Source organism: Lactuca serriola, chromosome 4 (assembly GCF_051521515.1).
Source record: "Lactuca serriola cultivar US96UC23 chromosome 4, Lser_US96UC23_V15, whole genome shotgun sequence".
Classification (NCBI taxonomy): domain Eukaryota; kingdom Viridiplantae; phylum Streptophyta; class Magnoliopsida; order Asterales; family Asteraceae; genus Lactuca; species Lactuca serriola.
In genome coordinates this window covers 247,448,596-247,463,183 of record NC_136411.1, presented here as the reverse complement: position 1 = coordinate 247,463,183, position 14,588 = coordinate 247,448,596, and the positions used below count along the sequence as shown (strand labels likewise).

General features: G+C 34.5%; 1 protein-coding gene across 2 annotated transcripts; it reads right to left on the bottom strand.

Moving 5' to 3' along the window:
• Positions 1 to 4,285: 4,285 nt before the first annotated feature.
• On the bottom strand, positions 4,286 to 8,444 carry LOC145096909 (putative E3 ubiquitin-protein ligase RHG1A). 2 transcript variants are annotated; one of them, XM_079034293.1, is made up of 7 exons: positions 8,336 to 8,444; positions 7,907 to 8,044; positions 5,718 to 7,092; positions 5,341 to 5,391; positions 5,143 to 5,241; positions 4,703 to 4,831; positions 4,286 to 4,616 (listed from the first exon to the last, which is right to left on the bottom strand). In XM_079034293.1, exons 3-7 carry the CDS (start codon positions 7,023 to 7,025, stop codon positions 4,479 to 4,481), a joined length of 1,725 nt encoding a protein of 574 aa, XP_078890419.1. In that variant the 5' UTR covers positions 7,026 to 7,092; positions 7,907 to 8,044; positions 8,336 to 8,444; the 3' UTR covers positions 4,286 to 4,478. The 2 variants fall into 2 exon arrangements, with proteins under 2 accessions (XP_078890419.1, XP_078890418.1); XM_079034292.1 differs by lacking the exon at positions 8,336 to 8,444 and having other exon boundaries at positions 7,907 to 8,329.
• Between the last annotated feature and the right edge of the window lie 6,144 nt (positions 8,445 to 14,588).

Sequence of the window (14,588 nt, the reverse complement as noted above, 5' to 3'; positions counted from 1 at the left end):
TGTTATGACAGAAGAGAATGTTATCTATCAAGATAAAAGTTGAATACATCACTTGTGGTGCAAAGATCTGTTGGAATTAGTTCACATTAAATTAACTGTTTAGATTAACCACAATACATGGTAACACCAACTTCATTACATTCAAATCATATAAATATATTTATCTGAATGAACGTAGGTCTAGAACCTTCAAGGTGTTTTGATCTCTTATAGAACGAAGTTAAGAATCGACTGGTTAAAAGGATGAGATACTCAAATCCAATAAGGGTAGTAAGAATCTTAGTCAAAAGTATAGTGATCATATAAAGAATTGTGAAATAGTTTTATGAACTATATCCATCTAGAACACTCTCACAAACAATTTAGTCGGAAAGAGAAACCAATCATTTTTTTATTTGGTAAATGATGTGTCATACTTGAGTATGGTTTGTTCCTCATTATCACATATGGAAGTCTATGATTATGAGGCTTACGTTTGTCATAAAGCACTTGACAAACTAGAACATAAACGTTTTGTTTTCATCAAGAAAATGGAGTTGTCACAAAGACGATTGACACAAAGCCATTCACAAGACACTCTCAACATTAGGGTTTTACCCTAATGCTGATTAAATAGTAATATATTCTAGAGAATCCCTTTAATCAAGGGATTGTATCTAACCTAAACATAAAATGATCTGGTAAATATGGAAAATATCAAATCAGATCTTCTCCAGATTCGAAAATCAGCATCAACACTACAGAAGCTGATCAGAACATCAGCTTCAGCGTTAGAGAGATTAGCTTTAGCTTCAGCCATTAGTGTCAAGGTCAAGCTGATCAGCTTCAGCTTCAACAGATAATGAATAACCCTCAGTGAGTATCATCAACGTATCATTTGATCAGTGTGTCATCAGTGCATAACCATCAGCGTCTGGACACACTGATCAGTCTTTAGTAGATGGTGTCTTCATGCATTTGGTGTTGATAGAGTCTTCAGGGTCTTTCAGTCATTAAGGGATGTTCTTCAGTCTTCGACATATAAACTTCCATCAACATATCTTCAGATTAACTAACTAATAATAACTATAGTCTACATATTTTTCATCATCAAATCTATACAATTGAGTGACCCAACAATACAAAACATGCAAGTATCATACAGACAACTAGCATCAAACATCATAATCCAGTGGGTCGGCATTGGTGCCTTCAACCCACGTGTACAGTGAAGAGACTCACCTATCAGAAAACGATCAAATGCTACCGCTCCTACTGCCAAGAGTACATATGCTATAAATCAGTTGTACGGACATATAAGGTACACTCTTAGCTTACCTTCCAAAACTAGAGTTTTGATCAAAAGTTAATGTAAGTCAATAAGTCCACAGTCAAAGTCAAAGTCAACCTCAATTGACCTCCATTTCATGGCCATCCTTCGTCCACGTCGTGGATGATGGGTTCAACCCGATCAAAACCCAGTCTCGGATAAACCCAGATACGTACCAAAATACATAGCCACATCGTGGCCCCAAAGCACTACGTCATGGCAGAGACATTCTCAAAACAGTCATGGAAAATCCCATTGCTATGGTGTGGCACCCTACTGCCATGTCGTGGGAAACATCTAAAGGTAGAATTCTTTCTAAGGTCCTTAATCTGTAAAGACTTTTGCCCAAACTTTCCCAAAAGCATCTAGGGGTCCTATTGATCCTTAAAAATTTAAACTTTGTGTACATGCATGCCCCATGCATGTCCTCCATCAAATCTAGGTAAAAAGAGTATAAAAGGGATCTAAACTCATGCAAGGATCCCAAACCATAACCATTTCTCAGATCTACAAAGTATAGTGTCCTTGGGACTCCTAAGAGTCATAAAATTGCAAACTTTATCACTTTGCTTCACTCAAAGTCCATCAAAGAGTTCAATCATGCAAGATAACTCTAGATCCATAGAGAAAAAGATGAAAAGCCATATTAAAGATCCTTACAAATGATCCAACAAGATGATTCTAGAGATTGGAGAGTGTTGTGTGCTTGCTTCTTGCACTCAATCTTCTTCTACTTCTTTCAAAATCACCAAAAGAAATTGGGCTTAAAATCTTCAAGGCGGGTTAGGGTTAGGTTTATGGGGCTTGAGACTGATGGAGGCTAAAGATGGGCAACCCTAGCCTCCCCACTTTCCTTTAAATACCTAAAAATTAGGGTTTCATGTCATAGGGTCGCCACGTCATGGGCAATAGATGCCATTTCGTAGGTATCATTAAATGATCAGCGAAACTTCCAGCATCGCCACGTAGTGGGATGCCTTCACCATGACGTGGTCACTCCTAAAATCCTAAAATACATTAAAATTAAATACCTCCAAGAATCCGATGTTACATGTATTAAGCCAAAAGTAACTAGATAGAAGTGTGGGGCTCATCAATACCTTTCCGTGGATATAAAGATCGCCAAAAACAGAGTTGAAACGAAGAAGTTATGGCTTTGAAGTTAGGTGATATTGGGGGATAACTGTCGCCAGGGAGTGGGGATCGGAGCCCACGATGTGGCAATCAGTTAACCCCAAGCCTTGGATTTTTAGGGTTTTCAACGTATTTAAGCATAAGGTTGTGACTTTTTGGCCATTTTCTTAGCCTCGATCACCTCTAGAACCCATTGGGAGAAACCCTAGCCTCCACCTTCAAGATTTGAGCTTCTCCTCTCTCCTCCCTCCTCTTTTGGATGATTTTTATGTTATTTTGATGGAGCTTAAAGATCAATAAGGTTCTTTTTGTTGCAAGGAATGATGCTTTAAGTTTGTATACATCAAAGGCACTATATATTTTTGGACCATTGTGAGTATATAGTTCCAATCTTGGTATCTAGTTTATTAGATCTTGTCATTTGGGTTTTTGGCACTTTAGTCCATTTTATGAGTGATCTTGGAGTTGAGTGGACCCTAACATCTTTCGATCAATTTAGAATGTTTCTTGGACCCCCTAGGAAACTTATCATCTTTTGCCTTGCTTTTTAGCCATGCAAGTTATCTTGGTCCTTTAGACCATTTTGGTGTATTAAAGTTTAGATCTTGAAAGATTGTGGCATTATTATGGATAAAGTTGGAAACTTTATCCATCTAGACATCTTGTTGATTTAGATATGAAAGTTGGAGACTTGTACTTAATGGATTAAGTTGAGAAAGATGCATTTTGGATCCCTTTGAGACTTAAAGTCTAGATCTTGGTTGTTTGGACTTGCCTAATGGATAAAGTTGAAAATTTTATCCATTAAGACCTTAGAAAGGATCAGAGAAATGTAATTGCATTAAAGTTCAAAGAAATGTAATTGCAATTCAATTGATTGCACGCATTCATAATTTAGTAGAATTGAATGAAACTATCCCAATTGATTATCTGTAGCCGTAAATGCATTAGATTCGAACGAAGGATGCATCGGTCCTCTCTATGTAAAACATGAAAATCAATCAGTTGCTTCTCTCTCCGTAAAACATGAAAAAACAATCAATCTCAAAAAGAATTCTTCAAATATTTTCTAAGAAATTACGTACATTGTTAATTTCAGTTGAATCAATTGTCGCACTAATCTCTATATTTGTCAATTAAGTTGAATCGATATTTGCAAAAACATGAAAATTTATTAAATGAATGATTTTCAATTGAATTGATTGTTGTACTTGTTTCAATTGAATTGATCAGTGCCAAAGTTTGTAATTGTCAATAAAATGATCTAATAAACCAGTTCGTTGTTAATAAGTTCGTTAGTTCGCTCCCATTACTTTCGCTCTGGAATTTTGTATGGTTTTACTTTTAACTTTTCAAAAAAATTATTTTAAGATAACTTTTGTCATTGCTAAACACTATTTTTGTTTAATTAGCTTTTTGAAAAGTTCTTTAGTAAATTCAAACACCCTCTAAAAATATTGTTAACTCCAACTTTTTTATACTACAAGAGAATTTTATAAAAACGAGGGTGCCGCATGTACATATGTTTGGCTAGAGATTTAATCGAATAAAGGCAACTTGTAAGTACTCAATACCAAGATACTCAAATTCAATACCAACTCGAAAGTTATTCAAATTCAACTCGATTAAAAGTCAAATTAGGCTCAACATGAGCTCAACTCTAAGTGTATTTACCAACTCTAACTATATTTGAGCTTTTTGTTCACCTCGACAACACCCCTATGCGTGGCTTGTTATAGTTTTGTTCGGCTTAAGACATGGCATACAAACCGTATCATCTAATCATATGTATATAATTAACCAACGCGCTTATCTTAATTGGGGATGAAAGCAAACAAAATCTTGATAACAATTTAATCATAAATAGAATAGAAAATGTCATTAGATAATATTATCCTCTCCACCAAAACCAAAGAAAAAAGAATCTTGAAAATGGTCAAGTACAAAATACTCCATTGATGAGACTCTCAAGACATTACCCAACCCACCACTTTTTTTCCCTTCTTTGAAGCAATTGTCATCTTCAACAAAAACCTCATTTACTACTTGCAAAAGCCGCTGACTTGCAAACTGGGCACAAGTTCTTCTGAAGCAACCATTGTTTGATGCAATTTGTATGAAAATCATGCCCGCATCCCAATCCCCCAAGATCATCTCCATTTTTATATTCCTCCTATTAAAAAAAATTATAAAAACAATTATACAGATTTGTTTACTCATAACAACAATTAATTATTTACTGATAATAACAATTTGTACCTGACATATGCAGCAAGGTTCAATGTCTGATACGGTTGCATATGTTTTATGCTTGAGACAACTAGAAATGTTTTCTTCTGTTAATCCAGTGTTCACATTGCCAATACGCTCTTCTAATGCCAATAGCTCCTGAATAATCATAAGATGTTACATATAAGTTTTTTTGCTTAAATAACTATTTAAAAAAAAATTCTAGATTCAAAACAACGTTTCTATAACATATTGAAGTTTCTTAATTGATTAAATGTTAAAGATGTTTTCAATTAGTTGTGTGTTTAGATAAAATTTTCTGAAATGTTACAAAGACCTCAAATAAGAAATAAAACTGGAAGAGAACTTTTTAGGACCAAAATAGTAAACATTTAGCTACACTCTAGGGCAAAATAATGTAATTTAGTTTTTTAATTTAAAATGGTTTGAAAATTGATGTTTCTATTTACCTCATAGGACATGTTATCAATATCAAGCCGCATATCCCTATGCCTATCATGAATATCAGCCATCCCATAGAAGACCGATTGATCTAAAATCATAACATCCTGCAATACAACAAGAAAAATTTATATTATTTTTACCACAATTTCCTTCTTATTAAGTTACATGATCATATGAAAGCATTATATTTGCTTAAAACTAACCTCAAATCGCAAGCCCTCTCCCCTACGAATAAGATCCAAGACATTGCGTATCTGAAACCAAAGACACAAAAAAAAATATTACAATCAAAATTTAACTTAAATCTTTAGTTAAAAAGAGCAAATTATAATGCATTTGTAATTTGTTACGATGACTGGACAAGACTGGATAGGACAGAAAAGAGCAGGACTGATGTGACTAAACAAGCTTTTAGGGCTATTATAGTAATTATGAGTGTAAGAAGGGTATTCACGTCTTTTGAGCATATGAGAGATTTGACTTGACATTATGGGATTGGACAGGACAAAAATTACAAAAGTGTGTCATCTGTCATGTTATGTCATGTCCTGCTTTACAAATAAAGGCCTAAAGAACGCACCTCTGACACTAGTCTGCCTCTTCCATCACTTCCACCAACCACGTTTCTTGCTAAATACGGAAATCCAAAAGCACCATCCACAAGTCTATCTGTCGATCTCGAATGAGGTAATACATGATGCCGATGATTATGTCCCCCCGGAACACCAACTACCGCCGGAATTCCCGTTTCCGATGTTCCAACGGCCGGCGGAATCCTAGAAAAAAGATTACCGCTCCCGCTCAGCCCTCCACCGCCACCAGGATCCATCGACGACAACAACGACCGGCGAAGAATCTCAGAAAGTCTTCTCGAAGGGTAATGCGGAGGAGACCCGCGGTTCATTGGCAAATTCGGTATTATAGACGAAGGTGGAGGAACCGGATTTGAATTTCCGGCGGTGGAATTGGAAACACCGTTTCCGCCGGAATTCAAATTCCAATTCATTGCGGTTTGTGGCGGCACAAATATTGGATGCTCGGAGATATTTGTCGGAAGTGTTCTTGAGTTATCCGAAGAGCGATTTCGATTCCACCGAGAGGATCCGGATCCGGATCCGTGTGTGTTTCTTCTCAATGCCGGGACCCGCAACACGGGTTGAGTTTCTTGACTCAATGAATTTGAATTTGAATTAGAATTTGAATGTGAATGTGAATTTGAATTCTCGGGTGTTATTGCTACAACAGGTGGTGATCTTAAATCTACAGAGTTGAGTCTCAAAGGAGGATTTGATGGTTGTTCTTGTTGGCGTGAATTATTGATTCGAATTCGGACATTTCTTCGAGTATTTTCAATCTCAGATCCAATATTTAATCCGAGTCTTGGAATAATCGAATCGTTTTGCAAATCATTAACTGGATTAGGGTTTTGAAACATGTTTGAAGAAGATGACTGACCAATACTTAACTCTGTTGCTTTTCTTTTACATGGTAAATGACGTAAAAGCCCCTGTCCTTGTCCTTCGATTTCAAAAGGGTTGGAGGAAGAACTACCTGGAAAACTCGAGGGCTTAATGGGAATAAAAGTTGATGGAGTTACATTATGAGGAATAGTTTCAAGATGCGAGTTTTGCACAAATAAAGGACCATGAACATGATTATGGGTTATGTTTATATTTGCAGGAGGCCAACTGTGTTCAGATGTTTTCGGGTCTTGACTCACTGAGTTGAGGACTGAGTTTGAACTCGACTCGCCCATGCTCCACATACTTATGTTTTGTGTTTCTTGATTTGGAGGGTTTCGCATGTTCCATGAATCACTTGAACTTGAGCCATGTTCCATGGCTAAGCCTTCTGGTAAATTACCAATTGTGCCCTTTTGTCCTTGCATTGGGATTAATAACTTTTTATACAGATGACAGGTGCCAAGAATTCTTTATTTCAAGTTCTTGAAAAACCTGAGTAGAATCAAGATTTGTAAGTACATTGCTATTTCATGAATTTATCCTAGGAGAAAAACCAATGTAACAAAAATAAGTATCAAATAATAACACTTTTGAAGATATAGTCATGAACTTAAACTATGTAGTTTACAAGTTATTATATTATTATAATCGAGAAAACAACTGTTTAACTTATGGGTATTCACAATTTGCACTTGTAAATGTACGAGTCTATTAAATGCTCAAGAAGTAAAGCACCAAACCATGTGTAATGGCGTACCAAAGTCAATCTTTCTGACCTAAATTAGGTGGATACATGTCATAACTTCAAGCAAAAAAAAAAAAAAGAACAGGTGTACACCATAAAAATAATCAAACTGTGAAAGAAACAAAGAACATAATCTTTAAAATCAAACAAACACCACCCATCGAATCGGGTCAAATTGAGCATGCATCAAAACGAATGGATCTATGGGTAATCTACAATGAATACATCAAGCATTATTTCAAGAACAGTTTTATATGAATCGGGTAAAGTGTAATCGATTAAACCAGTCAAACAAGCGAAAAATGGTGTGTAGGTGATTATAAAAAGAAGAAAGGATTCAAACAAGAAGAGATAAATCTAAAAACGCATACGGTTGTCTACAAAAAGACAAATTTGAAAACGAAAATAAAGACTTTCTGGTAAAACCCAGCATCAACACCGAAATAAAGAACAAAAAACTGATTTTCCTTCAAAATATGTGAAATTTTCAGATGAGAAGTTGGAAAAAACACAAAACTGAAATTGGGTATTGTTAAGAATGATCGATGAAAAACAACATACCTGAAAAAGACGGTAGAATACAGGCGATGGATCTAACGCTAAGTATAAGAAGATCTTGAAACGGTGGTTGAGAGAGTAGATGATGATGATTATGATCAAAACGACTTCATCTTCATCAACATATCTCTTGTTTCCTTTCTATACGAACAAACAAACAACCAAAGAATCAACCAATCAATCAGCTTTCTGATTCTTTAAGCAAAGACTCTTTTCAAAGAAAGAACAGCGAACAAGAGAGGCTTTCTTTCGTTGAGAGAAAATCAAACACGAAATTGTGTGCTTTTGTGGGGTGAAAAATAGGGTAATCTTTAATTTACGAAATAACCCAGAGAGAGAAAGACACACACAAAGTCGCAAGGCTCATAGTAGTTTCCTAAAGAAAGAGAGAGAGAAAGAATAGAAAAGAGAAGAGGGTGTGTGTATGTGTACCGAATACAAATGGGGGTGTGTTGCGTTGTGTTGTGTCTGTCCCTCTCTAGAAAATTAAATTGCGTCTTCCAATGCGCGCCGATGAGACCACCACTTCTGTTTCTTGTTTCTTCTTTCACCCCTTTCACATGCCCTCTATCTTTCTAATCCTTTTCACACCTCCACCTTCTAACCTCTTCTCTTTCTAACCCTTTTAGGCCTAATCAAGAATTAAATTACAATTGTTGTGGTTTTCAAAATTCAACCTACTAGTGCACAATGACAGATAATATTGATATGGATACCTTCTAACCTCTTCTCTTTCTAACCCTTTTAGGCCTAATCAAGAATTAAATTACAATTGTTGTGGTTTTCAAAATTCAACCTACTAGTGCACAATGACAGATAATATTGATATGGATATTTAATTATTACTTAAATGTTTAACCCATTCTATACTAGTATACTACCAATAGAGTAGGGATATATCTTTTGGGTCAAAGTTGGTATTAATTGCATTTGTAATTAATACTAATAGACAAAATTATGTGTATATTGAATTTGAGAGATTGTGAGAATAATTTGTTCCGTTTATTGTATAATCTCTAAAAGAATCACACTAAATAGTAGGTAGGTGTATTGAATATAGCTCTTTGAAGTCATTTATCGATTTATTTTATTTTAAAACCAGCTAAATTTTTGATATTTTTTTATGTATTTATATGTACGTAACTCATTCCTGGCAACCAAGCTACTTTGTTGCTACGTTCTTTGAACGATAACGTACACTTACACTATAACCGGATATAACCTAAACATGCACATCGCTCCTTGCTCGATGCATTTTCTTACAAAAAAAACTTGTTTTCTTCGATTGTAGTCACACTTACAAGATTGACTACATTAAATAGTACACAAGAGATGTATGTTAGTTCTAGATCAGATCGAATTTGCTGTAGATGGATGTAGATACAATCGAAAAACTTCAAACTTCAAAACAATTAACAATTGAGAGTGTATAGAAATGTTTCCATAATTTATTTGAATGAACAAAAGAAATTGTAATACCTAATATGAATTGTGACTATGAACATACAATTAAACATGTCTACGATCTACATTAAAATTCCGATTTCCATACTTAGAAATCGTTTGCATACACTAAAGGTGTATATGATAAAATCATTATTGGACAAATTAAAGAACTAATTCGACATATTAAAGAAGGTCTACTTGGTCTAAGGATGTCGAGTTATATATATAGGATAGAGTTCGACATGCATACATATAAGGAAATGATTTTTTTATATGAAATTTTATTGAAAGTAGATCCCTTGGCACATCATCCTTGGTGAAAATATATGTAGAGCAGATGCTGCAAACTAGATGTTGCAAACTTGAACACATATATGGTAACAAATGTTGTTTAACTTTTCAAGTAAAATTGTGAAACATAACAAGTAAAATGTCAAGGATAATATAATCAAAACTTGAACAAACTAATGGTATATGTTTCACAATCTTTTACATGTATTGTATCGACCAAGATCATTTATTGACCAGAATGTGCATATCTTTACAATTTGCTATTGAAACATATAGTTTAGATGTATATACTAAGAGATTATATAAGATCAGATTATTATATGTTAGTCAGTATCGAGTCTTAATAATAATGTTGGGGTTAACAAACTCTTCTATTTGATGATAATAAAAACCAAAAAAAATACAGAAAAATAACATATTAAGAATCAAAAAAATTAAGACATATTTATATGATTATCTAGTTTTCTAATATTTTTTACTTATTTTTATTTTTATTTGCATATATCTTTAAGCAACTTGTCTCTAATCCTTGTGTGCATCTTCTAGACTCATTGTAAGTCCTCAAGTTTCCACCATTTTGGCTCTTTCTTCTTAGATCTAGGTTTGCTTCATGTTTTGGCTCATTTTTGGGTTTAGGTTAGTTATTTGAGTTTTGGATCTAGAAGCTATTTGAGTTTTGGAGAATCTTGCATGAATTTTATGTCATTTTATCTCCATTTTGGCCTTGTGGGATAAAGGACATGTATGGGCCATGCATGTCCATAAAGTTTGCATTTTTATGAACCGCGAAGGTCCCAAGAAGCATTTTGGAAAGTTAGAACGGAAGGCTTAACGGATTGAGAGCTTAAACTATTAAGTTGACCCAGTGTGGTAGTCATGACGTGGCAAGATGGGTGCCACGACGTGGCAATAGGGAATTTCACGACTGTGTTGGTCAGACTCCGCGCACAACATGGTGGTATGTCTACCATAACATGGTAGTGGATTTTGATTAAGATCAAGTTGGATGGCCACGACATGGCCATTGGTTGGCTATGGCGTGGAGGGCGACTGGAATTGACTTTGACTATTGAATTTTTGACCTGGTTTGACTTTTAGTCAAAAGGCTAGTGTTAGATGGTAGATTCATAGTTTACCTTGTATGATTCATAGGAGGTGTGTAGCACTCTATTTCGACTGTGTGAGCGTGCTAGCTGTCGACTGTGTTTGTGAGGTGAGTATTCTCGCTATACTATGTAGGATGTTAGTTATCTTTATGACTCTTGAATGGAAGACTAAGGTTTGCCCCTGACATTTGTATGAAAGACCAGGGTTTGACCCTTGGTAATTGCATGGAAGACCAAAATTTGGCACCTGGAAATGGTATGAAAGACCAGGATCTGGCCCCTGGCACTTATACATGTAACGACCATGATTTGGCCCTAATAGATGACATTTTATGCATCTTTTAGGGTAGTTTTTATTAGTATTTTGCATAATATTCTATGTTATTTCATATGCATTAGTTTAAATAATGTTCAGCTCATGTTTATCGCAATAATTCTCGCACTACTTATGTTTTTATGTAATTTTCAGATGTTTCGAGTGGAGCGGTACTTTGGTAGCAGCTTTGGATGCATATTTTGAGCTTAAGGAAGCTAAAACACTTGAGGAAGCTAGAACCTGGGTTGGATTTGCTAAAAACTAGATATTTCACATTCAAAACGCACATTTTATGAAAATGTGATCGTGCTTTTCATGAAATGTGATTGCATTTGTGCTTTGACTGTCTTTTGGATCAAAAATCAGTCCAAAGAGTTGAGCCAAAAAAATGTGATCGTGAATTCCCAAAATGCGATCACATTTTTCTTTGATGTCTTAAAATTTGTTCAAAATAGCAACGTACTTCATTAAACGGAGTTTCTGGGATTTTTTCAAAAAATGCTTTCAAAAATGTGATCGCATTTTCCAAAAAAAAATACAATCACATTTTTTACTTTCTTGCACTGGAAGTTGTTGTCTCATATATAAAGGCTCCCTCTCTGGTCAGTTTAAGCCGTAGACATTCCCAGACGACAAAAACGACTTTTGAAGGCAATTCTTTGCACTTTTTCATCACTTTCTGAAGATCCGAAGGTCGTAGATCATCTCAATCATTCAGTTTAGTAAGAATTAGTAGTTTAATGTCACTTTCATTAGCTTTGATCAAATTTTAGCCATGTCTAGCTAAAGCTTAGATCTCAGTTCTCCATAGATTAGTACTTTTCATGTAATCAATCATTAGACCTAGTTTTTGATTTTTTATTCTATCTAGGTTTTCAATTTTGTGCTTAATGAATGTTTGGTTTTAGTTTTTTTTAGCCTAGTCACCTAATTTAGGATTAAATCAGTCTATCTAATCAGTTAATGGAAACCGTAATTGTTATAATCAACTGATAATAAGTAACAAGTATCATATTGGTTCCGTGTTGGTATTTAATTATGATATAAACTGAAATTTCATATTTTTACGATTCCGAGCTTGTAAGAAGTATTGAATATTGTTGGGAATTTTACACATATCATAATGTTGTTTTTCTTATTTGATTAAGAACTTGTTTAATTAAATTAGTAAAAAGTTAGGATTTAATTAAGAGTTTGTTTTGGTTACTTAACAATGTAAAAGAGAACTTAATAGAGCTTGTTAGAATGAATGTACTTGTTATTGTTTGGATTATGTGTCTAAAATCATAAGAAAAGTTATGATCTGTAGAACTACATGGGAAATTTTACTAAAAGATAGTTTTACTAACCAAAATGGTTACATCATAGTCATTTATTAAACTAGTAGGTTTTTAACCCCAAAATATTATGTTTTGATTTTATATTTTCATGCTAGAATACATATCTATATTTATATAAAAGATTATATAAATAGTTTCAACCAACAAGATAAACTATAATTGGTATAGTATGGAAGTCACAAACCACACCTTTTAAAGACAGATATAACTATTTAAAGGTATAATTATCTTATTTTGCGAGTAAAAGGAGTCATAGTTCACATAAATCTGTTAATGCTCTTGTGAGACTTTCTTTCACCGTACCTACCTAGCGTACAGCTTAAGTCCTGCATTATAACTAGAGTCTCCTGGAGGGAGAGCGATACCGTTATGTATAGATCTATACGGGATTGACAACCCCACACCTCAGTTGTTCACTACAGTTAGACCGGCAAGTCTAGGGTGACAAAAGTCTACCAACTCCGACGCCTGAAGAACGTCGTTCAGGCATAACAGTCATATCAAGCATGGTTATAAGAACTCACATAGGGATTAGCGAAATTATTTTTGTTTACGGGAAGCTTACACTTCACTGGTTTTATTAAAATTTAAAACTATATATACTATTTTCAGTATAACATTCACTTACATATTGGTCATAAGGTTTTAAGACTACGGTTCATAGAAAGAAAATATTGGATTTTCTGGTTACAAACATTATTACTTTACAAGGAAAAGATACAAAGGAATTACAAACAATTACATGTCATATTAAAGGAAATATCGAATTTTTCTGAAAGTATGTGAAACCATTTTTCGCAAAACGGTTACAAACCCTTTTCATACAAAATGCTTATAAACTCACCAACTTTAGAGTTAACACTTTTCAAAATCACTTGTATTCTCAGGAAACCAGTACACCGTTATTCAACTATTCTTGAGGACCGGCGTCATCGTCTCATGTTTTTTTTTCTACTTTTCAGTTATTTGTATTCAATTTTTGAACAAACAGGGTTTGTAAACAATGTAATACTTGAATTCTCAATGTATGAATGTTTGTGTTATTATGTTCATTACTATTCAATTGTTATGATACTATACATGAAGTCACTCCATCCGCCCTCAGACGTTTCCGTCGTTCTGGTCTGGGGTGTAACAGATTGGTATCAGAGCATTGTTTATAGTGAACTAGTATATCAAACCATATAATATATACAACTATAAATACCATGGGGCTAAAACACTCTGACTACAAATATACTTTTAAAAATATAATAATATTTTAAGTAAAAGTGTGACATCCCCATCTTCACGGCCAGATAAGACCGATTTTGTTTCTGCTTTATAAAAATCAGAGTGTCTCTTTTAATAAAAATGTTGCGGAATTTGTTCCCAGAAAAACATGATAATTTCATTATCAAAGCTATTCCGAAGAAATGTATTTTTATTCATTTTAAAACATTTGGGATGTCATCGTCAATACAGAAACATAAGCATAAACAGAACTTACATTCATTTACACTAGTGATCTATATCTCCTTAATCACTCAGTGTAATGTAACTTCACCTCGCCACCTGTGATACAAGTAAACTGAGTGGGTCAGGTTGGGAAACCTGGTGAGTACATAGGGTTTTCAACCCACAATAATATAATTATTATGTTTAATCATCAAACAATTAACCCAATTACCATCCCCATTATCTTCTTTATTCCTAAGTACCTTCCCTAAGGATTTATCCTAAGGATCGTCTCCTACATCATATTTACCTTTCATCCCCTTACATCACATTTCCTTATATGTTTGTTCCTAAGGACTCTCCCTAAGGATCATCACCTACATCGCATAGACAGTATTGATTCAGGGATTACCCCCTCAATACGTGCCCAACAAGGGTTAGGGCATCATCGCATGAATACATAGTTACAACATCGCCTGAACTCGTAATTCATAGTAAGGGTTAGAGTATCATCACATGAATATACAGTCACAACATCACCTGGACTCGTAATTCATCACCTACATGTTATAAGTATGCTGGTGTTTCCACGGGTTGTCTAGAATATTCCGTGGTCGCCATCTATACTCTAGTAGATGACTACATCTCCAAATTGTCGGACAAGGTTATAGTATCTTTCATCCTTTATCACCGATTCATCATCACCTATCCATCACCTAATTATTATCACCTTCCTATCATCACCTATC

Coding starts and splice junctions, on each gene's coding strand:
- LOC145096909 (XM_079034293.1), bottom strand. CDS start 7,025: ATGCAAGGACAAAAGGGCACAATTGGTAATTTACCAGAAGGCTTAGCC. Junction 5,392..5,717: donor GAGGCAGACTAGTGTCAGAG/GTGCGTTCTTTA, acceptor CTTTGGTTTCAG/ATACGCAATGTCTTGGATCT. Junction 4,832..5,142: donor TTGATAACATGTCCTATGAG/GTAAATAGAAAC, acceptor ATGATTATTCAG/GAGCTATTGGCATTAGAAGA.